Genomic DNA, 26448 nt, shown 5'->3' on the forward strand with positions numbered 1-26448 from the left:
GAGACATGATATTAAGGCATCTGTTTAATGAAACCATTCCAGAGAATCAACTTTTTGCAATCAACTCAGGAGCCAGGGCCAACTGCTGAGGCTTACCTTCTTTCCCAGGTGCTGAGCCAGGAACAAAAGCAGTACTTTGTTCACACTTGAAATCCTCAGTGCTCTTAGAGGTGAGAAGCAGTTGGCTGGCTATAAACCAGCACTAAAATCACTAGGGATGCTTAATCAAATGCAGACTCCTGGGGCTACATTATTCTCTTCCAGAATCTGGGCTTGAAATCCAGATTCACAAGGGTGTAGAGATCCAGAGAAGCTGGAGATCCGGGAGTCTTGTGAACAGTGATAATGAAGGTCATGAGATCAGCTACAATGCACAGGGTGATGAACATGCAAAGAGAATGGGGTGGGGGGTGCTTCTTCCTCCTATTTCTGAACTAGGCAAGTGAACTCATTTTTCTCGTAATATACAAAGCTCTATAGTAAACAGTAGCACAAGTAGGCCAATAACCACAGGACACTATGAATATAAAAATTCTTTTCTTTATATGCTATTCTTTATAGCATGGGTTTGGCTAGTTTGTCACCTCAATTTTTGGAACTTCAGGAACCCAGTTGTATGTGGAGTTAATTGTTTTACCTTCCATGTTGAGTAAAGAGAGAAATAAAATGCCTATTTAAATATTCAGCAGGAAGAACTACCCAAAAATGATTTTACTTTTTTTTTTTTTTGATAAGCAATTTTAAGTGCATCCTAGTAAAAGAAAATCTGTGCCGATTATGGGTTGTTCCACTGAGGATAATAGGGGCCATGTGTCTCACTATCTGAGAAGCAGTTACAACTACAGAGAGGGAAAAAACTGGAAGGTATCCTGTAGTGTCAGACTGGAATCAGAGGTGTGCTGTGAATCCATGGCTTTCTATACATGGATACAGAAATAAATTTAGATGCTGTGTGTGTGTATACATGTCCACACTGATAGTAAAGGATTATAACCCACTGAATAGAAGGTGAAACTACAAGTCCACACTTGTCCACATAAATTAATAAAGAGGTTAAAAGGAACTCCATACTGAAAAAGCTGGGCAAACACTGCTTTAAACAAGTGGCTGGCTCGGCAGGTAGGGCACATACCTCTTGATATTGGGGTTGTGATTTCGAGCCCTGCATTGGGTATAGAGATTACTTAAAAATAAAATCTTAAAAATAATAACAAACATAAAAGAAAAACAAATAGCATCATCAGTAATGGGGCAAGTGAACACTGTGTGCCACCTGAGGAGATGCAGTGAGGAGGATACAGCAGTGCTCCTGCCAACGATGCATAAACTAAACTTAATCGAAGGGAAACATTATCCAAAATAACCAGCCTGTTATCTTCAAAAGTGTCAAGGTCAAAAAAGCCAGTGAAAAGCTGGGGTACTCTTCCAGAATAAAGAACACTACAGAGATGTAACAATTAAAGGCAGTATGTAATTCTAAATTGTATCCTTTGCTAGAGAGGACATTACTGGGATATTTGGCAAACAGCGTCAGAGTATGGCAATAGGTATTAACAGCAATTCCAGATTTGATATCTGTTTTTTGGTTACACAGAGAAAGGTCCTTGTTTAGAGGTAATACACACTAAATCCAGGGGTAACTTTTACAAGTGATAAGGCCTATCGAGTCATCAATTTATCCTCAAATGGTCTGGGTTCGGTACTTGTAATTTTTCTGGGAATATTTCACGATAAAAATGTTTTTAAAAGTGCAACTTCCCTTTCATTTTTAGCTGTTACATGATTTACAAAATGACTACAGTAATGAAGACGGTGATATTAAGATGGCTATTTCAACACCAAGAGTTTCATAAAATTCTTGAAACAAGAGATTAATATTTTAAATAACGTGATTTTAAGTGTAGATTTTAACTGAAACACTATTATGAGTTTAAAAAAGATCAGTGGATACACTCTCTGAAGTTGAATTAAAATAGAATGTTTAAAGTTTAAAAAATGTATGGCTGGAGAAAAATAAGTCTTGCAAAACCTGCATGACCCAAAATTAAAATGATATTCAGTACCAAGTAGTATTCCGATTTCTTATAACCAGTTCTCACAAGCAATGTCATGTATGCCTTACTTTTAAGAAAGCATCAAACAGAAACAAGCAAACCTGAAAGACTTTATCAAGTACAATAGAGAATAAAATAACAATAGAAGAATTCATAGCTTACAAAAAATTTCACAAGTAGAAGTTTTTCCTTCTATCAGTCTTTTGGAATTCTATTAGCTCTCTCCTGAGGTCTAAGAGATGTGACCAAAATGTGGTTTACATTTAACTTTTCAGGGACACATGACCTGAAAAGGAAGAAGTATCCAATATGATACTGCCTGATGCTCCTCTCCTATAGCAGTCCTTCTCTTGTGTAAGTGATCAGAACTGGGTCCAAGTGGCGCAGCATCAGCATTATATATCCCGCCAATACCATTTCCTGTCCAACAGATTCTCATCTTTCTCCAGTAATGAAGAGGTGGACGTTCTTCTTGGACTGCAGCATCTGTGCAGCCCGTGTCACACCAACCACAGCAGCCAACCTCTGGGCATCATACCTGGAGTAGAGGACAGTGCAAGTCCAGGCAGCTTCCTCTCCTCTGCTGGTGGCTTTCAGCATGTTACAGACTTCACTGTAGAAGTGGGAGTAAGTTGGCAGTTCATAGAAAATCAGGTTCCTGATCCCTTTTATGGTATACCTATTAAAAGGTGAAAGAGAGACTAGTATCTACTTGAGAAAATTTATGGAAAAGCTACCTAAGAGTTTGACAGGGGTAGAGCTCACTCTTGCTGCTCCATGCTCAAGGAGGAAGATAATGCCATAAACAACCAACAGACCAAAGGTTATTTTGAATTGGAAGGACTTATTTTGTAGCAACATATCTGAATTCCTAATGTTTGGCTTGATATATTGATAAATTTGATTTTTTTGAGCCTACTCTGGGTAGACTGAGGTAGACTAGGACTGAAGATCTGTCACAGAAAACTTCAAAAGCAAACACTTAACAACTCAACACTGCCCTTAGTATAATCAGGCAAAACAGAACGTTCTGTAATGGAGAGGAGGTCAGACCCAGTATGTAAAATAAACTGCATAAACTGTAAATGCATTCCCATCAGTCTTTTCTTGTCACTCTGTAGACATGTTAACTCCATAGCAGATGTCCCAAGTTAATCCATTTACAAAATCCTGCCTGAGGATCCATTAGGCATTATGGAAAAGCAATTAGTTTCAACAGCTTATGCACTTCTTTCCCTGCTGCAGTGCTCACAGTGGTGGTGGTGGGGTATAGACCCCAGGGACTCACCGTATGGTTTGGGTCGAGGTCAATTATTCCCTCTGGGGCCCCATAACAAAAGATTTTATAGTTGACAAGGTTCTGATTTTTCCTGTTAAAACTCTCTGATAGGCTGCTGTTAGACTCCCTTCGGAGTTTTATTTTATTCCCAGAGGATAAGCCTTCCTTGTCTCCTCATCCCATGGATCATCTGACCCTTCTGGCAACCCTAGTCTTCCAAACTTTAATTGCAATCCACTATGTGGCTCACCTTTTAACATTATCATAAAGAAGAAATTCTAATGGCTAATGAATAAATCCTGTTCCACCTCACTAGCTATCAAAACAAACAAAAATAAATACGAAGTTCCACTTCTGCCTAGTATACAGTAAACTCAAGAGAATATTGCTTCCACACTAACAAGAAAAAGGCACATAACCTAAAAAAGCATTCCTTTTCTTCAGCCTAGACAGCTGATGTCACAACTCAACCAAGTGAACTGATTCAAGGGTGCGCTTGTATATGTTTAATACCTGGTTCTCAGTGGGGAAGAAAGTGCTAAGAGTGCTGATTTGAAGCAGCTGCCAATTTCTGTGGTGTAAATACTCCCACCATGGCCAATTTCAAGCTACCAGTGTCATGGTGCTGGGCTCAGGGGCTGGGAGGAGATGTGCAACCTGATCTCAAGAGCCAGCTTACCAATAACTGAATTCCAAAGAGGACAAAGCTCACTGCAGAGACAGGACCCATAACTACTCCACTTTGAAGGAGCACAGGAGGAAGAGGGCACCTGCCAAAAAAGTGGGTAGCAAGAAAACAGCTATACTCTGAACAAACTCTTAAAGGGCAAGTGTGGTTCTATGTGACAGTTCAGAATCCCTGGGATCTGTTTATACTCACTCATGAATTCTTTTCCACAGGCCTCCACTAGGAGTCCTGGAGAAAGATGGGAGGCAGGACAGAAGACCTGAGAGAGAGACCCCTTTCCATATGAAGCAGAAGTGCAAAACTGACCAGAGGGGGCAAAGGTCAACTGCTGTTGGGAGGAGGGTAATAAAGCAAGTTATCTGGGGTGGTAAAGCCCCATCCCATCCTTTCCCATAGTAGGACTTAGACCCAATAGAAAGCAACAGTAGACTGCCTCTGGGGAAAGGGCCCAAAATCCACTCCAGCCAAGATCCTGCACTGACAGAAGCAGAGATCTACCACCACCGTGGGAGAAGCAGGAAACTCTCTTCTACCAAGACCCCTTACAGATAAAAGACCAGGTTCTGCTGCCATGGCGTGTGCTGTAGGAACGCTGAGAAGGCCCCGCTTCCACAGCCCAGAATGAAAGGGCCTGCCTAGAACGAAGTTACACCAAGAGAACCCCAACCCCACCTCAAGTCTTGCAGGGAGTAACAAGCAAGAGCAGCCCACCGCCATGGGAGGGGTTAGAGTGGAGGGAGACCCCCTCCGCTGGCACAGGGGTACAGGGCTTGGTGAAAGCCAAGAAGATTTGAACCCTGAGAAAAGACCCTCTGGCATCCCAGGCCTCACACTAAGCCACTGTGTGCTAGAGGAATTTGAAGTCTGTGAAGTCTGGAGGGTTAACTATAGTAACAACCAAATCCTGACTAGATTCACAACTCCCACACTAGTGGTCTGACAGTCAGAGGTGTACCTGGACCTCAGCCTCTATGTTCAGTTGACAATTATGAAAAAAACAACAAACAAACAAACATGAAAATGCAAGAAAAAGACATTAAAACATTGATGTTATCATTGGGCTATCAAGTGGGGTTTTGCAGAAAATAGGTGAATGGAGAAAAAAAAATAGGTGAATGGAGTATAAATTATCATGTGTGTATTCTGGGGAGGGGGAGACAAGATATGGGGAAGATGGTAGGGAGCAAATAAGCAGCAATGTATAATAAATTTTTCACCGTGTACAGATTTTGAGCTAACGAGTTTTCCTCTTCATGTTCATCCTAATGAAATAACTAGGCAACTACGCCATCAACTATGCATATGGATATTTGTGGCACTGTTGTATATAATAGAACAATTTTTTTTAAGTCTATATACCCATTAAAAGGAAACTGGGCTAATTATATACCCATACAACATAATACTATGTAACCATTAAGAAGGATTCAATACACATCTAACAAACTACTTATTAATTAAATAGAAAAGATACCTCACAATGGAGAGATCTAGCAGACCCACCTTGTAAGTGATTACATTTTACATCACCAAAAATGACATAAACTGACATTATGTGCTACTGACAAGATGCAGTGGAAAGTATACAATATCTTCTATGTAGAGTTCTTAGCAAAGGTATTTAACCTAAGTCAGTGGTTCCAAACTTTGCTGCACTTTGAATCACCTGTTTGTAGGTGTGAGGTATCTATCCTTCATCCCCACTCCCAGACACAGGGATTTAAATGGCACTGGAACATGACCCGGTATTTTAATCTTTAAAAGCTCTCCGAGGGGATTCTAATGTACAGCAAAGTTTGGGAACCACTGATATAAATATTAAAAAAAAACAATTACACAATCCAGACTCTGGGACGTTCTACAGGAAACTGGATTGGACTCTTCAAAGAATGTCATAGAAAAAAATGAAGCAAGAGAATTATTCTAGATGAAGGTTTCTTTAACCTCGGCACTACTGACATATTGAGCCAGATAATTCTTTGTTGTGGGGCTATCCTGTGCACTCTGGGATATCCAGAAGAATCCTCACCTCAACCCACTAAAACCACTACACCATTAGAATAACCCTTCAGTTTCGATGACCAAATGTCTCAGCAAAACCGCCCCTAGCTGAAAATGGCTAAGACAGACTAAAGAAACATTAACCAAATGTAACCTATGATCCTTAACTGAATCCTGGGTTAAGGAGTGAAACAGCTATAATGGTCAACGTAGGGAAACTGGGAAAATCTGGATACAGACTATATATCAGATGATATTACTGTAGTAGTATCAAGTGGTATGATAATGGTATTGGTTAGAGAAAAGAATATTCTTGTTTTTAGGAACTACATGCTGAATGATTTGGGGATTCAGTGTCATGAAGCCTCCTGTAGTTTATTTACAAATGGTTCAGGAAGGAAAAATAAGACTCAAATGCTAACACCTGATGAAGCCCAAGTAAAAGGAGTTACAGATGTTCACTATTAGTCTTATGATTTCCTTTGAAATGAAAATCTTTCCAAATAAAATGTTGGGGGAAGGGAGGATGTGACAAAGCTACATACATCAACTTAAAAATGCACCCATAAGCTACAAATATACATGCCAAAGTGTTAACATTTTAAAGTTGTTTTTCAATAAGCACATACAAGATATAAAAGAAAACAAATCCCAATGAGTACAATGTGATCCCAATGTAATATTTTCAAAAAAGTGTGTATACATATGTCTATGTTCATGTGCACCTATTTTTCACATAGAAAAACAGGAAAGAAATATACCAAAATGGGTGTTAATATCCAAGCAGTGAGATTCCATTTTCTTTTTTTTAACCTAGATTTTCCAAATTCTCTACAATAATTGTGTAATATTCTTAGAACCAGAGTACTTTTAAAACAAAGCACAAAACCAATTCCAGTAAGTGTTATATTTAAAAAACCAAGAAAATCTCTCTCAGTTTCAATTCTCCCACAATAGAGACTAGTTATCTTCTGGAAATAGTGAACGTGGTGAGGGCTTCTTCAGAGGGGCAGTCAGTGCCAAATCTCCTTAATCTTTAGCATCCCTTCCCTTCTTCCTCCCTTGGTATAGGCTTTGGGTGTTCGTGACCCCTACAAATATGACCAAGGGGCACCTGGGTGACTCAGTCAGTTGAGCACCTGACTCTTGGTTTTGGTTCAGGTCATGATCTTGGGATCCTGGGATTGAGCCCTGCATCAGGCTGGGTGGGCTCTGCATCCAGCACAGCTGCTTGCTTGTCCCTCCCCCTCCCCCTCTGCTCTTTCCCTCAATCATGTGTGAGTGTTCTCTCTCTCAAATAAATAAAATCTTAAAAACAAAAATAAAAACACACAAATATGATTGAACAGCTGGATGGGACCTTAAACTAAGGACAAAGGACATTCTGGATGTCTAGCTCACCTACCAATTGTGAAAGATAAATGAGGCACCCACAACTGATTTGAAAGGGTAGCTCCTCCACACTGTCTATAAAGATGGTAAACTACTTCCAGAACTGGGACTCTCATGTAGGGTAGGTGGGGTGTACTCAGAAACACCCCAGCAGCCTTTACCAATCCCATAAATCCCACCTCCAGAGTTCTGACTTACTCCCTGGTTGAAAAACCTCCCTGCTGTGGCAACCCAGTGATAATGCTAAGGGAAACCACTGTGAAGCATCCCATGCTCAGGCGGGCCGCCATGACCAAAAGCCTGTCCAACCCTAATTCTACTGGTTTCATGCCCCAATCTCACAAAAAAACAGACTCATCTTCAGGTTGAAAATGTTCTGGTAGCTCACAAATGAGCTGTGATGTTTCTAACACAGCCTACTTCCACAGAGAATATAAATACTGAATTTCAGAGTTGGATACTAAAGTTTAATATACAAGTACCTTCCCCATGGTCAAATCAAATCACAAAGGCACTGCAGATAAAAGCACCTATCTTCACCTTGGGGATGTCCCAAGGAAAGAAATCTATAGTTGGAAACCCTGAGATAATTAGCAGTCTCGGGACACTGAAACACATTATTTCTATTCGTCTTAAATACAGGACATACCAATTAACCAGACCCAAGGTATAGAGAAAGTGGTACATGCTAGGTTTGTCTTTATAATGATCTGGGGGCAAAACAGTTTGGTAAATACAGTGGTGTAAGCCACGGGACTGTCCTGCCGACTTGAGACATCACGCCCTCTCTTCTTGGAAAGCCGCTCTTTGAGAGCAGTCTTCCTCCCAGCCTAATTCATACTTGCTATAAACAATCACACTGGGAAGTTTTCCAATCCATCCACTTCACTTAAAAGGCTTGCTTTCATGTGTCAAGCTGATAGAAAACTAAGGGCTCTTAAGATCTGCTGAGTGCAAACTCCCCCAAAATATCACTTTCCAACATGAATGAAAACAACTTACTTGTTCCACAAAGCAAATAATGACACCAATAAGCAGGCATTCATTAACACTCTTTGGCCAAACAGCCCTGTGTAGGTGGCCAAGAATGCAGCCCAGGGAACACAAGTGCAGCCATTTCTCATCTCTCCACTCACAGATTGCCTAGTCAGCAGAATACCCAGAGAGGCCAAGTCATGTCAGCCTGCTCTGCCCTGGCTGTGGCAGGAATCCAGGCTGCTGGATTCCTCCCTCCCCGTCTTGGTAACAAGAGCACGTCTGGGGAGCACATCCTTACATGGGGCATAAATTAAAAGGCAAAGCAATGCCAACACGTGTCATCAAATATGCTCCAAAGCCTGGATGATTTCTGGCTTTTATGTTTGGGGTTCTCTGAGAAAATGTGCCCCTGGGTAGTATGTATGACTGAGAGTTAAACAGTAAAGGCAAAACATCAATTTACTGAACATTACTGCACATCAGGAAGGAAAAGATAATAGGATGCAATTTCCATCTCTATAGATAACGGGTTTAAAAAGGGCTTTTTCACTTGGCAGCAGAGACAGACTTGGCAAACAATGGAATACCTGACTTCTGGGGGCACAAATGGCTGCAAATAGTAACAGAAGGCTCAATATTACTAATGCTCTAATTAGAATTTTTTTAAAAAAGCAAATCCAATTTGTTTTGTCAGACTCACAAAATGGGGAAGCCAAACAAATGCTGAAATCATTAAATATTCAACTCTAAGCCTTTCACCTTTTGCCTCCTGCAAACAGGGGGGCCCTCCCTCCGGTCTCCTGCGAGGAGGCATGTGTGCACCTCCTCAAAACACACTGTAACTTTTGGAACATTGACCTTGTGCTCGGCCTCCACCTCCCCAGACCACACAGTTCCTGATATTTTGTCTGTGCTTCCATGACAGTTCCTTTCCTTCCCATATTCACTTCAGTTGTGCCTACTGAGAAGTGTTCAACTCAATGATGTCTTTCTTGAGGTATACAACCACAGCTACAGGAAGTATCCCAAGTGTGGGCCCACTCCAGATCTACACACAGATCATACTATAGTCACTCATTTGTCTCTACCTCTTCCAACAAGAGAAGAGACCAACCAACCAAGAAGAATCTGCCCAGTTCCAAAAGTCTCTAGCTTCTCTGTACAAAGTAGAGTGAAAGAGGACCTCACAGCACCACAAAGCCCACCAAGCACTCAGAAGCAGGCCATGATTTGCAATACATTTCCCCTCCTAAGAGGACACTCAAAACCCAGCACTACTTTACCTTTTGTAGAAATGGAAGCGCTCTGTGAGGAGCAAAAACTGCTTCTCTCCTTGAAGGAAGAAGTGTCTGGCCCTGGAAATACCAGACTTCGGAGTGTACTCGCAGATGTGGGTGAAGTTCAGTTCTTCCTTCTTGAAGTAGTTTCGGAGGCGCACGAAGTCAAAGTAGGAGGGGACATAGATGAGCGTATGAGACATGACTGCATCACGATACTGAGGCAAAATCTTGTTCACAAAAAAATTAAACCTGATTTGGAAAAGCAAAGGGCAAAGTCAATGATTTAGAGATTAGCCCACAGTGTCACCACTAACTGCGTTACCCTGGGCAAGTCACAATCTCCTTCCACCTCCTGCAAAGAGGCCAATCTGGCTTACCTCATCACAAAGAGCTAACGTAAGAATAAATAAAATAAGTGGTAAAAAATTCACTATAAAAAATAGTCTATCACTGTAAAAAATAGAGGTGATGCCAGTGTATCCAGAGAATTACTCCAGAAATAGACAAGCACACCATTCATTTATTCAGTGGTTAATCAATCAACAAGTAATTACTGAACACTTCCCATATGCAAAGTATCTTTCTCCTACCATGGTCCCCTGATGAAACACAATGAAGAGACAGGGGAAATAGAGAATTAGAAACACTGGAACCTTGATGTTTGCAGGAGCCAAAAGGTGAAAGGCTTACAGTCGAATATTTAAAGGTTTCAGTGTTTGCTTCTTGGCATTAGTCCTTGCCCTGAAGGGCTTATAATTAAGTTGTTGACACGGAACACTTAGCAGTATCAAGCAGTGTTAATTAAAAAATGCCACAATCTTGTGGGAAGAACCTCTGATTTACAGTACTAATGCTGCCACTAACCACCTAAGAGAACCAGGACAAAGTACCATTCCTCTCTGGGCTTCAGTTTCTTCCTGTATCAATGATGATTGGGTTCTATGATCTCATCAGTAAAATCGACATGGAATCCAATTTTAAATTTGTATGCCAAGGCTAAAAACTTCTCTGTACCCCCGACGTGTCCAACAAGTAACAGGACTAGAGAGAGAGAGGTACCTGGCATCAATCACCGAAGCTACATTTTCAGCTTCCATCCTCTGGAAGACATGTGGAAGCTGCACCAGGACATGGCTGATGGAGCCAGTTATTGGGACGTTCCTCACAGCCACCTGCCAGGAGTTGATGAGAAAGTTAGGAAGCAAGTCATCCCCACCACTGACCAAATGCCTTCCTTCCCGTATGCCTCATGACCCAAACAGTATACAATGCTTCAGGAAGACCCAAAGAAACAAGGAGAGCATGCCCACCTGGCCTTGGAGATTGACGCAGTACTTGCTGAACACGGAATTGATCTGCGCATCCTGCAGGGCCCCAAAAAGCAGAGTCTGGCGATAGTACTTAGACCAACTATTGAGGCTCCACATCCTCACTCGGGAGAAGTCCACCCCGTGTGAATCCAAGGGCAGTAGGTTCATGTGGTTCATCAAATGCTTTGAGCAGAAATAACACTATCATTAATTTTTATGGAGAATGTACCTGTTGACACTAAGCATTTTACAAGTCTGTCATCTTATTAACCCCATGGAGTATGTATAGTCAAATTCCAAATTACATCAGAAAATCAAGGGTCAGATGGGTGTGAATTGCCTAATTAGCTGAACACCCCCAACAGAAAGGTAAGCTAAAACTGACTACCTCTTAGATCTTTCAAAAAATGGTACCTACAGGAATATCCCTTTGAAAGGAACTTCTGAAATGCCACCCTGGTCATTCTATGGGTTCCTCAGTCCCAAATTTGGACAAGAAGCGAAATGCCATGGATACCATAGCCATTGTTCTTCAGTGGCCTGGTTTTCAAAAATTGAGGAGATCCTAGAGCCACCACATGTGCCGTTTCCTCAAATTACATTGACATGCCTTTTCTATCTTAATTGCATTTTCACCTTAAAATATATATTAAAGGATAACAAATACTCTGCATTTATTCACTACTTTATAAATTAAAGTATCCCCTTTATTTGCCCCACCTTCCTACAAGCCCTGGGACTGTAGAAGTGAGTTCTCACAAGCCTTAAAAAAACAAATCTATGGTTCTGTGATAAGGATTGTTCCAAAGCACAGTTGTTCAATCCTAAAGTGGAGAACACTGCAGAGTATGCAGGAAAGGAGGAAAAAATTATAGCACAAGTTACATTAACAGGATAAAGATATCCTACATTTCTCTGTAAAACAAGATCACACGTTAAGAAATCCTGAGTAATGTTTTCCCATTTCCACTGAAGGCCAAACAAAAGAGAATGAGCATAAACTATAGGAGGAATTATATTAGATGAAGGCATTCCAGGTCAGGAGGAAGCAATCTACCAACCAGCCACACTAAAGTGACCTTAAGGCGAAGGAATCTTCTGGAGATTTGAAAATACTGGCAAGAATTTTTACTTCTCTGAATAATTATTGACCAATATGTGTGTAGAAGAGAACCTAAAGGTTTTTTCAAACTGGAAAATGTGAAACATTTCCATTTCCAAACTGAGTTCTCATCTGGATTTAAGACTTTAAGACTTAAATCACTGAGCTCCTTCGCTCTCTAAACATGAATGTTGGCACTCTAAATGTGAATGACCACATTACCAGGACATGCTCCCAGTTCTGCATCAGATAAATGTCGGCTTGATCAATGATGAGCAGCTCAATAGAAGACAAAAAGTCAAAATCTCTCTTCTTTTCTCCTTCTGCTCCGATGATGGTCCTCAAGCCCAGCGGGGAGGCAATGAGGATGTCGGAGGAGTAGAAGGGGGCATAGAGACGAATGCTTCTCTGGAGTATTGCCACGCCTACATGAGAGAGCCAAGTACACAGCCGTCCATTATTCCCACCAAGCCATCAGCTGCTACCCATTCACCTTGCATTGTTGACCTTCACGTCTTTCCCCTTAGCACATGACCCATGTTCAAATTGTTTTCCTTACTAAAATAATCATCCTCCTCTAGCCTCTATGGTCCTGTCTAGCTCTCACTCTCTTCCTTCCCTTTCCGCTAAAACCTCTCCAGAGAATGGTGTCTGCTTAGAAATCTCTCACTCGGGACACCTGGGTGGCATTTGCCTTCAGCTCAGGGCGTGATCCTGGGGTCCGGGATCGAGTCCCATATGGGGCTCCCTGCAGGGAGCCTGCTTCTCCCTCTGCCTATGTCTCTGCGTCTCTTGTTGTCTCTCATGAATAAATAAAATCTTAAAAAAAAAAAAAAAAAAAGGAAAGAAAGAAGAAAGAAATCTCCTACTTGTTCCTCAGTACATCACAATCTGGCCTGATTCTCAGGACTCCACTGAAAGGACTCTTGCCAAGGTCACCAAATCAAAGATACTTCAGTGTTTGTTACAAATGCATGAGGTAGCATATGGAACACATCCTCCTCAAAATGTTCTTTTCCTTCCTGGTACTTTCCATTTCTTTAATACTCACTTCCTCTTCTAGCCCTGACCTGGCTCATATCTATCTTTTCAGATCCAAACAGCTCTTCCACAAGTCTGTGATTTGGCTCTAAATTCCAATCACACCTTACCTAAGTTTATGGGCAATAAATGGTTAAATTTATTCACTAACCATAGCTATAATGCCATCTTCACAAAGATCTGTATTTCCAGCCCAACTTTTCTTTCCTGAGCTCAAAACTGACATATCAGCAACTGGCAGGACACCTGCAAATGTTTAAAACTAAACATCTACTCTTGCAAAAAAAAAGATATAAATAAATAAATAATAAAAAAAAAACAAACAAACAAACAAACAAAAAAACATCTACTCTCTTGCCCCCTACTTTGGTGCACCTGACACTCCAGCCATGCTGAAGCCTTTGTAGATCTTTGGTCATACCCGGCTTATTCACCCTGATGCCTCTGCAAGTGCAGTTTCTTCTCTAAAACCTTTTCCTGCATTCTGACCACCCCTCCTTACAACAGAAATTTTAGTACAAAAATCACTTTAAACACCCCCAGATCATCCACTGCATCCTCTGATCAGCACTTATCAATCTGTACTGTTTGCCCATTAGGCTGGATTTCCTTAACAGCAAGAACCACAACTTTTATTTCTATATCTTCAGCTTCTTAGCAGTACTTGGTACAAAGTGGACGCTTAATGCATGTTTTTTTGAATGAGCTTATGTGGCGAAAAAACATTTTCCTAAGAATTTACTCTATCAATATACAACCAAGTATATGGGAGTTGGTTGAGACAAGCAAAGATGTGACAAGTTGGGTAGCAGTCGGTAAGTCCTGAGTGGAGACAATTCAGGGTAGGCACTCTCCATGGCTGGAAGAAGGGAAGTCCACCACTGCACATGGACACCCAGTTTATTCAGCCTCCCCGGAGGGACCCTCTAAGGCCCTATCACTTCCAACTCCCCCTGTTGCATCAACTACTAATTCTGGATGTGCTGAGACATTTCTGCCTTAAATGTGCATGTGTTTTTTTACATACAGCCTCAGAGATGCTCCACCCTGAGCCAAGTGTCCACCCTATTAGCCAGGCAAGACTCTCTTCCCTGGCAGACAAGATGTCCCAAATGCACCCGGGTCCTGTTAGGAGGACATCTCACCCCACTGAGAGAATGCCCAATTACCAGCTTCTAGCCTCTAGTCATGTGAACCACATATCATAGGTCTTCAGGGTTTGAATTAAAACAAGAAGGAATTACCAATCCGAAAGTGGTCATCAATGTTGCCGACAAACACAGCTTCATAATCCTCAGGCCTCTTCAGGTTGGGTGGTCTCTCCTCAGGATCTGAGCCATACTCTCCCTTAAACCTCTTTTTATTGCTCACAATTATTTTCTTCTTGCTGTCACCCTCGAGGAGGCTGATGAAGAGCTGCACCACCCGCAGAGCAGCTTCTCGGAAGGGCACAACTATCAGCACCTACGGAGAAAGCCACAACAGCCTCGATGGGACCAGGGGAAGGGTCCGCAACTGCGGTCAGCCTGCTGAAGACATGGTGCTGAAGAACCCTTCATAAAGCAGCAGGCCCTGCAAGGGCTCACATCTCAGCCACCTCCTTTGCACAGGACCAGGTTCGGGACTACAAACTAAGCACCTCTCATATCCACAGCACTGTGTCCTATGGACTTTAATCTAATGGCCCCATGAGAGGCAATTCCCAGACAGAATGTGGAAATATCTTTCAGGATTAAGTCAATGCCTTTAACAGGAGTCCACTAGCAAAAATCCAATATAAACATACAAGTGTCAAGGAATGTTACTCATTTCTGTCTCACACAGAACTTACTACAGTATTTTTATGCATAAGCTGCAAGGGATAAATAAATGCTGAATAAATGAATGAATTAGGAAAAAAATTCAAAAATAAAACAAAAAATAAAATAAATGAACTAGGTATAATAAGTAGAGAACAAATAAAGCTGGCAAGGAAAAGGATTAACGCATCTAATATATTTCCTAGCATGTCTTTCAGAAATGATGATAAAGCATTTCTGAAATGAGATCATATCGCAATGGGAAATGTAGGACTCAGTTTTCCCAACATTTCCAAAAATGCTTACAGTTACAACTGGTGAGAATAAAAATAGAATATGCTTAACAAACAATAAGTTTCTCATTATCCTTCTGTAAATATCAACAATGTAAACAACCCCTGTCAGAGCCCACAACTCATCAAATTCTAAATGTGCTTCATGGGTAATCTGACTCATTGTTTTCTACAACTCTAAATGGAAACAGATAAACTTATAATCCTTATTTTTAAGACTCTGAGATAGTTTCCCAGAAAGGGAGCAAGCACAGCCACAGGGGCATAGTGAGTCAGCCTGGTACAGTGCAGCACCAAGGGCCCTAGACTGAAGAGGGCCAAGTTACTGCTGTCCCAGCTGTGACACTAAGTATCCAGGCTTCAGCTTCCCCAGTTATCATATAGGGGGCCAGACTAAAAAATGTCTAAGAGCCACATCAGTACTAAGCCCTAGAATCCTATTAGACTCAGTGAAACAGTCTAAAAAGATGAGACTTCTTCAATATGGAGGGATACAGGTTAAGGAGGTGTGGGGAATGGAAGACACACGATATAGCCACATAACATGAGTAATGTGGGCACAATTAAGACATTTCCTACCAAAGCCCCACATCCACTGGAACTTAGGCTTATGAGCCCAAATAAAGGTTATCATCACTTTAAGCAGCCTAAGTATACAATGGAAAAACAGGAATTTTTGTTTCCCAAGATTTACTTATGTGTGTGGCTCAGTAATGAAAATTCTTGGTTCTAATCCCATCTCTGCTACTCATTTCCTGGTTCTCTTCAGCAAGGTCCTCTATGAATCTGGGTCTCTGTCCATAGCTGCAGTATTTAGAGATTGGATAAAAGGCTGGCTAAGGTTCCAACCATTTCTGACAATCACAAAGAGATTTACAATGGAGTGTCATTTATGTATGCTCAGGGTTATCTCAAGAATTATCATAGAGGAACCTCTGACTCACAAGTTTCCAGTTAAATCCAGTTAGAAACAGTCCATTGAGCTGTCTGCTGCACTGCTCTGGCACGACCTGGCCCATCTAAGGTGTTCACTCTTGGACTCATTCATTATTCCAGTATTCGTATCATTAAAATACCTGAATATCTGCCAAGTGCCAGACACCTATACGGCAGAGCCAGAAGCCTCCTTCTGGAGGACAAAGCTCTCCTGGATGAAGCTCTCCTGCTGCCACTCACCTTGGGCCTTGTTAGCCCTTGGTCTCTGAAGTCATCATCGTCACCCACCCCAAGCTTCTGACTGCGACGTCTGCTATTGTTACTAAGCACCTGGGCATTGGCTTTGAGGACGTGATTTATTGCGTGTAGGCAGTACACATGGCGGATCTCCTCCCCATTCTTCAGGGCAGTCCTTTCTGGGTAGAATAGGTCCTGGTAAGAGTTCATAATTAAGAAGAGCTCTTTCTGGAGGGGTGTGAAGGGGCTACTTGATTTGGAGGGACCAGAGAGGAACTGGCTGTTGGTCTTGGTCCAGGTGGATTCCAGGGGCTTCTGGAGATGAAGTGACTTTAAGTCAACGTCCTTTAAGGGTTTAAATGTTTCCAACTTCTGAAACTTGGATGAAAAGACAAGCTGGCCCAATACAGGCCACTAGGAAAGAGAGAGAGAGATCAAGAGCTAAGTTAGAAATGCTTTTCAATACGTTGCTTTCACACAGTACTTTCTAATTCACCAAGCTCTCTCCGATTTATCAGATTACCTCATTTAATCCTCACCAACAACCCAGCAAGGTGGACACTATAATGCTTGTCTTATAGTTTAGGGAAGCAGAGGCTCAGACATTACAGGATTTAGACAAACTTTACCTAGGAGAGAAGAGAGCTGAGAGCTAGAGCTCAAGGTTTCTGACTTCCAACCTGAGCTCTCAGGTCAGAATGTCCCAAACTATTTGGTGGAATATGTTCTAGGAAATCAAAATTCATTCTAGAAAAAAAAAAAGGGGGGCTCCATGGTCAAATAACTTTGGTAAACAACACAGAAGCTAATCCCCCTTACAGAGAGTCACAATGTATATTAGATACAAAAGGTTCTGATGAGTCCTATGACAAGAGCTCTGTTCTATTGTATTTAACTTCAAGTCTTCCAAATTTACTTGGGCGTGAAATAAATTTTTTGAGATACAGCCATTAAAATCCTAAAGCATATATATATATATATATATATATATATATACATATATATATATTTTTTTTTGTGAGATGCCAGTATGAGTGGGAATTTTTGCATTGTAACAAAATCGCTGATCTCAGAAAAAGAAAAAAAAAAAAAGATGATCTCAGCAATAAAAAGAAATGAATTATTGATATGCCCCAAGAACTAGAGGTGGATCTCTAGGGAACTATGCTAAGTGAAAAAAGCCAATCTGTAGGATTCTTTTTATATAATGCTTTTGTAATGACAAAATTATAGAAACGGAGAACAGACTAATGGTTACCAAGGATTAGGAATTGGGAGGAGGGGGAAGGGTGTGGTTTTAAAAGGGCAAGCAGAAAGAAGAGAGATCTTTATGGAGCTGGGAATGTTCTCATCTTGACTTTGGTGGTGGATAAGGGGAACCTAGACCCGACAAAATAGTAAAGAACTACAGACACACAACAGAGTAGGAGCAAAACTGGGAAAAGCTGAAGAAGACAGAAGTGTGTCAATGTCAATTTCCTGGCCCTGACACTGTAAAATAGTTTTGCTGAGATGCTACCACTGGAGGAAACTGGGCAAAGGGCATAAGGGATGTCTTTGTGTTATTTCTTAAAAATGTAGCTATAATTATTACTTTAGTAAAAATTTCAATTAAAAAATGACCAACTCTTAAAAACAGCATGAGCTGACAAAAAAACAAAAAACTAACTAAAAAAACCCCACACAAAGCAGCAAAAATGACTCCACACATGAGTAACTTAGTTATGAACCTCTCTCAGATTTTTTGAACAAACCAACAGCAGCAGTAGCTACTGTTTTACTCAATATTTTTTATGTATGTCAGTAAACTACATCACTTCATTTTGAGGTAAGCATTACTGCCCCCCCCCCAACAGAGGAGAATAGTGAAGATCAAAGAGGTAGATTGACTTGCCTTGGGTCATGTGACAGCATCTCTCAGATGCTGGTCCACACCCTGGTGGACCTGCCTGCAAAGCCATTCTTACCTGCTCCCACACTCCAGCTTCCCCAGGCCTTTCCCAGCTACACCTGTGCCACTAAGCTCTTCCAGCCTTCCTATCCTATGCTCCCCTATCAACTCCTCTACCACTGGTGTTTATCATACATTCGAGGAGAACGCCAAAACCCAAGACCACTGCCTAACTTGGAGCTTTACTTTCTTGGTGACAGGAATGACTAGGCAACACTTACTTTTAGCTGGTGAGTAGTTCTGGGATTTGTGGCAACAGCTTGAATTTCTTTTTCTTTCAGTTCTTTGTTCACATGTTGTAGAAATGGATCTAATTCAGAAATCAGGAAATGTCAGATCACTTGGGAGGAGGAAAGAGCAGGCATTTATTTGGTCTTCTCTCCAAATGACATACTCTTTTTTTCTCGATTTTAACTCATCCTTTTCCCCATCTTTGTTCCCCATCCTCTCTCCCAGCTCAAAAGTTTCTAACCGGTTCCTTTCCCTAAAGCATTTTTCTCATCACATTACTTCTCAGCTCAAAACCCTTGGAGAAGCTTCTCAGTCTGAAATTTGGGGCACTCTAGGAGGTACACCTCCAAGCTACCTCTCCAATGTAAGTTTTGAATCATATGGCCCTCAAATTCTTCTGCCTCTGTGGGTTTTCTTCCTCTGATTAAAAATTCTATCCTTTCCTTCACTTCATTTCTATAAGTCCAAATACTATCAGTTTAATGTCACATCCTGACTCACAAGAACTATTTCCTTGGAGCCTATTATGCCAGGCACAGCACTGGTTCCACTAAGGGGCCATCCATGGTGCCCTTCAGACTGTCCCCAACCCTGCCCCCACCTACTTGCTGCAACACTGTAAGATCCCTGAGAGCAGGATCCATCCCTGATTTATGTTATATTACAGGACACACAGAAATGTTCAATACTCAACTGAGCTGAACAATGATCCAACTAGTGTACCTACACTCGAGGTTATCTTATCTTCAGTCCTCTGAGCTAGCCACCCAACCTTACCTTCCAGTCACTCATTAAGAAGCAGAGAAAAGTTAAATGACCTATGCAAGGATCCAAATGGCAAAACTTCAAATGCAGTGCATTTTGTACTAAACACCCAGAAGCAAACTATAGGACATAAGAATCCTAGGTGCTAATATATCTGTATAGGCAAAACAACCAGAAAAATTTTAGGATAATCAAACTTCCTCATGTCTCCTCCAAGGTTCTGATTTTTTTTTTTTTTTTAATTTCCTTTCTTTTAGAGAGGGAGGATGGGCAGCCTGGGTGGCTCAGCGGTTTAGCACTGCCTTCAGCCCAGGGTGTGATCCTGGAGACCCGGGATCGAGTCCCATGTCGGGCTCCCTGCATGGAGCCTGCTTCTCCCTTTGCCTGTGCCTCTGCCTCTCTTTCTGTCTTTCATGAATAAATAAATAAATAAATCTTTAAAAAAAAAGAGAGGGGGAGGGAGGAAGAGAGAGTGCATGTGAACAATGGAGCGTGAGGGGTGAAGGAGAGAATCATAAGCAGCAGAGCGCCTGACACAGGGCTTGATCTCACAACCCTGAGATCATGACCTGAGTGGAAATCAACAGCTGGATGCTTAACCAACTGAGCCACCCAGGCACTTCTCCAAGGTTATTAAAGTTTTGATGGTTCAGAATGGGGTTTGTGCCCAAATTTTATCTACTACTTCTCCAGCACAATAGCCAACAGAACAAAAGAGCCAAATAAGGATTAAAACATCAACTTCATTAAAGGTAGAGCTAGGCAGAAGAAGAACAATGAAGCCAAAAAAGGCAGTCAGAACACTAATGAGACCAACCTGACTTGCCCTCCAGGCACAAGCTGAGAAAGTGGACCTGAGAGAGAGAGCAGAGACCTGACTACACCTACCACACAGGGGCAGGCCTTGTCCTAATCACTGCCACTGGGAGAGAGGCATGGCCAAGAGGCCGAGAGAGACTGGAGGGACAGAAGGGAGCTTTTTGGCTTTGAAGGTGCTCCCTGGTAATGAAGACCAAAGAGATTAGCCAGTCCTGAGTCTTACAAATCTGGAAAATTCCTACTCCCGTAACAAAGAGCAAGTGAAGGGCACAAAGAAAAGTATAAAGTATTTTTCTCCTTTCTCTTCCTTCCCTGCTTGGGGAGAAAATCAGAAGTCTTCCCCTGACCCCAACGGTGGAAATACCAGGTCTGGGGAGCTGGCCTTCCCTACTTTCACTCCTAGGCTACCTGTCCTACTAAGTAGCCTCCTGACTCCCAGCACTGCCTCACCACTAAAAACCAAAAAATACCTTTGAGAAGTCTTTGTTCCCAGTTCTTGATATAGCTGCTAAAATGTTTCTATCGCTGCTCATTGCAGTACCAAGAGATTTAACACATACTAGCACACAAGCCCCCATGCTAAGCACCTGCTGAATTTGAACAACACACGCTGCTCTGACCTTGTGATACTTTCAGAGAACATGCGCCTTCACTTTCCTCGAGAAAATTGGTTTCCAGGCTGAAGAGTGACTCGTGTTTTGCATCTGTAAACTCCTCAAGAGATTCTTGTGATGTGCCAAGTGGCCCATCCCCATCTTTTCCTTCAGGGTCAGCAGGCAAAACCATACCTGTAATTTTGAGAAACATTTTGTAAAATTATTTAGGCATGAATATAATTATAGTTCTGTGAACAAATAAAATTTAATTCCTTAACCTAAATCAACACTGATGTTCATTGCTATTATTTACTTTTAAGGAAATTCAGGTGGAAGATTTAAGTTTCAAAATTAAGCCTGATGAGTGAACCAGTTCCAGTTCTAGAACTTATTTTAAGATGATAACTAGACGAAGTACACTAAGATACACATGTAAGGATGTTCAAAGAGCACTGATTAAAACAAGAAATAACTGGAAAAATTGATTTCATCCTTTTCTATCAAGAGTGCTAATTACATTACCACATATCATTTACAATGAAATACCATGTAATTGAGAAGCTAATATGAATCCCTGATTATTCACATAGAAAAGGTCTGTGGTATACTATTAAAAAAAAAAAGTAAGTTGCAAAAGTGGATGAGACCATTAGCATGCGTGCACATACACACACACACACACAACTATATATGTACATACTTGTACTCACACATGTATCCATAAAAAAGTAATCTGGAAGGTTATATAAAATGTTAAAGGTGTTCATCCGAAGGTGGTGAAAATATAGGTTAACTACACTATCCTCTTAAATTTTAACAGTAAGCACATGTCACTTCTATAACCTAAAAAAAACAAAAACAAAAACAAACCAACCAAAAAACCCAAACTTCTTTTTTAAAAAAAAAAATTATTTATATGAGAAAGAGAGAGAAAGAGAGGCATAAATACAGGCAGAGGGAGAAGCAGGCTCCTTACAGGGAGTCCAATGAGGGACTCAATCCTAGGTCTCTAGGATCACCCCCCGAGCCGAAGGCAGACGACCAACCACTGAGCCACCCAGGCATCCCAAACTCAAACTTTTCATTAAAAAAATCCAAAACAGGAAATAGAAAACAAAACAAAACCCTAAGTCTGAGGCAATGAATTTTTATCCTAGTAAAATTGATAAATTAAAATGTTAAGAATTATGTATGACCTTACGGTATAGAGAAAAAATATGGCTGCAAGGAAAACAGGCATTACCATAGCGAGATATAAAAAGGTACCCAGACACACTGGCAACGCAATACGACTCCAGCAGTACCAACTCATGAATTACTGGTACGTGAACAACTTGGATCAGTCACAAAAAACTTGAGGAGCCAAAGAAGCCAGACACAAAAGGGTACAGACTATATGCTTCCATTTATATGAATTTTTAGAACAGGCAAAACTAATCTTTAGTGAAAGGAAGCAGGTCAGTGGTTGCCTGATGCCAGAGGAGGAAACCGACCACAAAAGAGCATGAAGACATCTTTTGGAAGTACCGGAAATGTTCTGAATCTTGATTTTGACAATTATAACATAGAGGATGTATCTGTCAAACTCATTGAATTGTACATTTAAAATAGGTACACTTCATTGTAAATCATACATACCTCCATAAAGTTGGTTTTAAAGTTAAAAGAAAAAAGCCACCTGAAGTCTGAATGAGAGAATTCCTTTAAGCTCTCAATCTCAGCTGTTCTCTGAAGCCCTCCCTCATTTACTCGGACAGTGTGCAACCACTCCATGTCTCTTCAACGCCTCTTAACTGGCTGCTCCATACAAACCTGCTGCTTGACAATTTTTGTAGTTTGTCTTCCATTAAACTTGGTTTCTCTAAGGGAGGGACAGTGATCTCTTTGAGACTGGCACAAAAACAGCATCATGTTCCCTTTCCTCTGAGTCAAGGGCTATTTAACTAGGATTGATGAAACCCTGGAAATGGTAAGCAAAAATACTACTACTGCATTTTTCTGGCTATATGGTCTTGTGTTTTCACCAGATTTTCAAAGATATCACAGAATCAACAAGGTTAAGAGTCCCTGTTTTGGATCTATGTGCTTTGGTTCAACTCACACAGTACCCGGCACCATGTTCACGGGGTAGCTATCCTGACAAAGGTGACTGAGCCCACACCAAAGAGACTTACTCTCCTGCACTTTGGTGGACTCTGCTGTTGTCTCTTTCTCCACGCTGACATCACTACCATCATCTTCACTGTTCGTTTCTGCCTCATCTACAGCACTGTCTTCTTCCTCTTCTTCTTCGTCCTCCTCTTCCTCCTCATCCTCTTCTGATGCATTCTTTAACGTGGCGAGTAGTTTGTGGTACCCAGAAACTTGTTCTGGTTCACTCTCTGCTTCACTTTCAGAACCTGAAGCATCTGAATTCTCTGACTAAAAGGAAAATGGGAAATTTTATTTTTAAAAAATATTTTATTTATTTATTTGAGAGGGAGTGAAAATGAGTGAGGGTAGGGTTAGAGACAGGGAGAAGCAGACTCCCTGCTGAGTCTGGGGCTCATCCCAGGACCCTGGGATCATGACCTGAGCTGAAGGCAGATGCTTAATTGACTAAGCCACCCTGCTGCCCGGAAAAAATGGGAAAATTTAAAACAGAAACATATTCTTGTTTCTGCCCTAAGATTATCATTAGGCCAAAAATAGAACAGGTTGAGACTTTCATAAATAAAAATTAGCTTTTCTGTAAATATGCATATCCTATCTACTCAATCATGCCTAGCCACAAAGTTATTTTTAAAAGCTAGTCTAGCAGGACGCCTGAGTGGCTCAGTTGGTTAAGTGTTCTGGACTCTTGATTTTGGCTCAAGATCACGATCTCAGGGTTGTGGGATCCAGCCCCAGTGTTGGGCTCTATGCTAGGTGCGAAGCCTGCTTAAAATTCTCTCTCCCCGTCCCCACCCCTTAAGTGTGTGACTCTCTTTCAAAAAAACAAAACAAAACAAAACAAAAAAGCTAGTCTAGCTGTGATTCTAGAATCTATTCATCTTCTTTGAAATGCTAATATTCTACATGGGAAAAAAGCAGGCTAAAAACAGAACTTTTGGTTATAAGGAAATCTGATCTACCCGTCAGATATTTGGCATGCCCAACAGAGCAATAGGAAAATTACAATACAACAAAAGAATGCATTTTTAGTTTGCTGTTCTGAGCTAGGAACTTAGTTCAGTTTGCACTGTTTGTGGCTCCCTCTATGTTGAGTAAACAAGACACTTCTAAGGATTCACCAAGAGCTCTCTGGTGAGTCTTCTTGGCAGGTTCTAGTAGACTCAAGAATCTCAAACTCAGAAGCACCTCGATGGCTCAAGGGTTGAGTGGTCTGCCCCGGCTCAGGGCCTGGCCCTGGGGTCCTGGGATCAAGTCCCACATCAGGCTCCCTGCAGGAAGCCTGCTTCTCCCTCTGTCTGTGTCTCTGCCTCTCTGTGTCTCATGAATAAATACAATCTTTTTTTAAAAAGTGTTTCAAACTCTGATTATCGGTTATCACAATGGCATTATGACAGACATCTGCATTCAACAGTAAGCAACATGACTAAATTAATGGCTTACATCTACAATCGCAAAGAGTGAAAATGTAGCCAGGCTTTTATTATCATTATATACAATCTTAAAATTAACAGCCAAGAACCACCTATTACTTAAAAAAGAATAAAAGCATTACCCGTTGATAAATCTGTGGTTTTGCCTCCTTTCCAGAAACCCTGAGAAGAAACAGGTAACATTAAACTCTAACTACTAGCACGTAGCCATTAGTAAACAGTCTAACGATACAACTTTAAATGAAAAAGGCAGAAAATTCCAATATAAATACGTTATGACTACGGTCATGTGAAAGCTACATGTGCATTTGGGCAGGGATTGTAAGAATATCACAAACGAATAACTGAGACATGAAAAGTTTAACAAGGTCACATGACGAACACAGTTAACGGGCTCTCCTTGCAAAGAAGTATCAATTAAGCAAATAAAAGCACATTTTCTAGCACATTTCTTAATCATAATGCCCCTAACTGCTGGTGTGAAGCGGCCCAAAGCACAGTGGCGGGTGAGCAACAAGATGGGAACCGAGAGTCTGGACACGCGGAGGCGGAGTCCAGTCTTGTGTTTTCACCAGATTTTCAAAGATATCACGGAATCAACAAGGTTAAGAGTCGCTGCTTTGGATCTATGTGCTTTGGTTCAACTCACACAGTACCCGGCACCGTGTTCACAGGGCAGCTGTCCTGACAAAGGTGACTGAGCCCACAGCCAGTGCACTGGTGTCCCCACTGTACCTGGAGAGAAGACAGGTGTCCTAGGGCCCAGGCAATTTTTTACAACACACACACACACACACACACACACACACAATCTTAGGAAACCTCTCTAAGGGCACAAAAACAAGCAGCCCAGCCCCACAGGAGGTGTGAGGTCTAGCACAAAGCTAAGGGGCTCCACTCCACGAAAAGGCAGGAAGACTCACGAAGAAGCCCATCTGAAGAACCCCATCTCCGGTGCCACCTGAACCCACGGTGGGGGGCGGGTGGAAGGAGGGGGAGGAGCGCAGGGGTGGGGAGGAGCGCGGGGGGGGGGGGAAGCGAGGGGGAGGAGGGGGGAGGAGCGTGGGGGGGCACTGGGGGCACGAGGGGGGAGCGTTTGGGGGGCAGCTGCTGTTGGGAAGCCCTGGGGGGTAAGCGCAGTGGGGAGGAGCGTGAGGGAGGAGCGCGGCAGGAGGACCACGGGGGTGGAGCGCAGGGGAAGGGGGGAGGAGCGGTGGGGGAAGCGCAGGGGAGGAACGTGGGGAGGAGCGTGGGGTAAGGGGGGGGAGGAGCGTGGGGAGGAGGGTGGGAAGCTCAGGGGGGGAGGAGCGTGGGGAGGAGGGAGGGAGCGTGGGGAGGAGAGTGGGGTAAGCAGGGGGGAGGGGCGTGGGGAGGAGGGTGGGGTAAGTCTGGGGGAGAAGCGTGGGGAGGAGAGTGGGGTAACGGGAGGAGCGTGGGGAGGAGGGTGGGGTAAGTCTGGGGGAGGAGAGTGGGGTAACGGGGGAGGAGCGTGGGGAGGAGGGTGGGAAGGGGGGAGGAGAGCGGAGGGAGGACCACAGGGGGTGGAGCGCAGGGGAAGGGGGGAGGAACGTTGGGGGGAGCGCGGGGGGAGGGGGAGCGCGAGGGGCGGGGCGCGCGGGGGGGAGGGGGAGAGGAGGGCGGGGGAGGGGAGCGCGGGGGGGAGGGGGAGAGGAGGGCGGGGGAGGGGAGCGCGAGGGGGGAGGGGAGCGCGGGGCGGGGGGGAGCGCGGCGGGAGCGCGGGGGGGAGGGGAGCGCGGGGGGGGGGGGGAGCGCGGGCCGCGGCAGCCGCGTCTGGACCCCGCGGAGACGGCCCCGCGCCCGGCAGCGGCCGCCACACCTGTCGTAGAAGGGATGCTCCTCGCCGAAATCCCGGAGGTGCTTCTTCTGCTTCTTAGTCAGGGTGTGGAGCAGCTGGCTCCGGCTCCGGCTCCCGCGTTTGCCCATAGCCGGAGCGTCCAGGTGACCCGCCTTCCACCGCTTCCACCCGCGCGTCTCCCTCCCGCCCCCGCCCCCGCCCCCGCACCCCGCGGAAGTCGCCCGTCAGCTCACCCACGCGGGGCAGCCCACGGCGCTTTACGGCGGAGGCCGGGAGGCCGGGTGCCGCAAAGCAGA

General features: G+C 42.9%; 1 protein-coding gene across 1 annotated transcript; it reads right to left on the reverse strand.

Annotated features, from left to right (window-relative positions):
- Positions 1-524: 524 nt before the first annotated feature.
- Positions 525-26448, reverse strand: UTP25 (UTP25 small subunit processor component). The gene is made up of 12 exons (XM_041770691.1): positions 26174-26448; positions 24459-24498; positions 22927-23173; positions 20777-20944; positions 18563-18651; positions 16394-16804; positions 14370-14589; positions 12307-12509; positions 10983-11165; positions 10732-10844; positions 9676-9921; positions 525-2733 (listed from the first exon to the last, which is right to left on the reverse strand). Exons 1-12 carry the CDS (start codon positions 26278-26280, stop codon positions 2490-2492), a joined length of 2271 nt encoding a protein of 756 aa, XP_041626625.1. The 5' UTR covers positions 26281-26448; the 3' UTR covers positions 525-2489.

This window comes from Vulpes lagopus, chromosome 1 (genome assembly GCF_018345385.1).
Source record: "Vulpes lagopus strain Blue_001 chromosome 1, ASM1834538v1, whole genome shotgun sequence".
Classification (NCBI taxonomy): domain Eukaryota; kingdom Metazoa; phylum Chordata; class Mammalia; order Carnivora; family Canidae; genus Vulpes; species Vulpes lagopus.

Excerpts from the sequence above, each read along its gene's own strand:
- UTP25 (XM_041770691.1), bottom strand. The coding sequence starts at position 26,280 with ATGGGCAAACGCGGGAGCCGGAGCCGGAGCCAGCTGCTCCACACCCTG. Across the intron at positions 18,652-20,776 it reads TTCTCTGAAAGTATCACAAG|ATCCATTTCTACAACATGTG; the intron begins GTCAGAGCAGCG and ends TTTCTGAATTAG. Across the intron at positions 2,734-9,675 it reads CGCTTCCATTTCTACAAAAG|GTATACCATAAAAGGGATCA; the intron begins GTAAAGTAGTGC and ends ACCTTTTAATAG.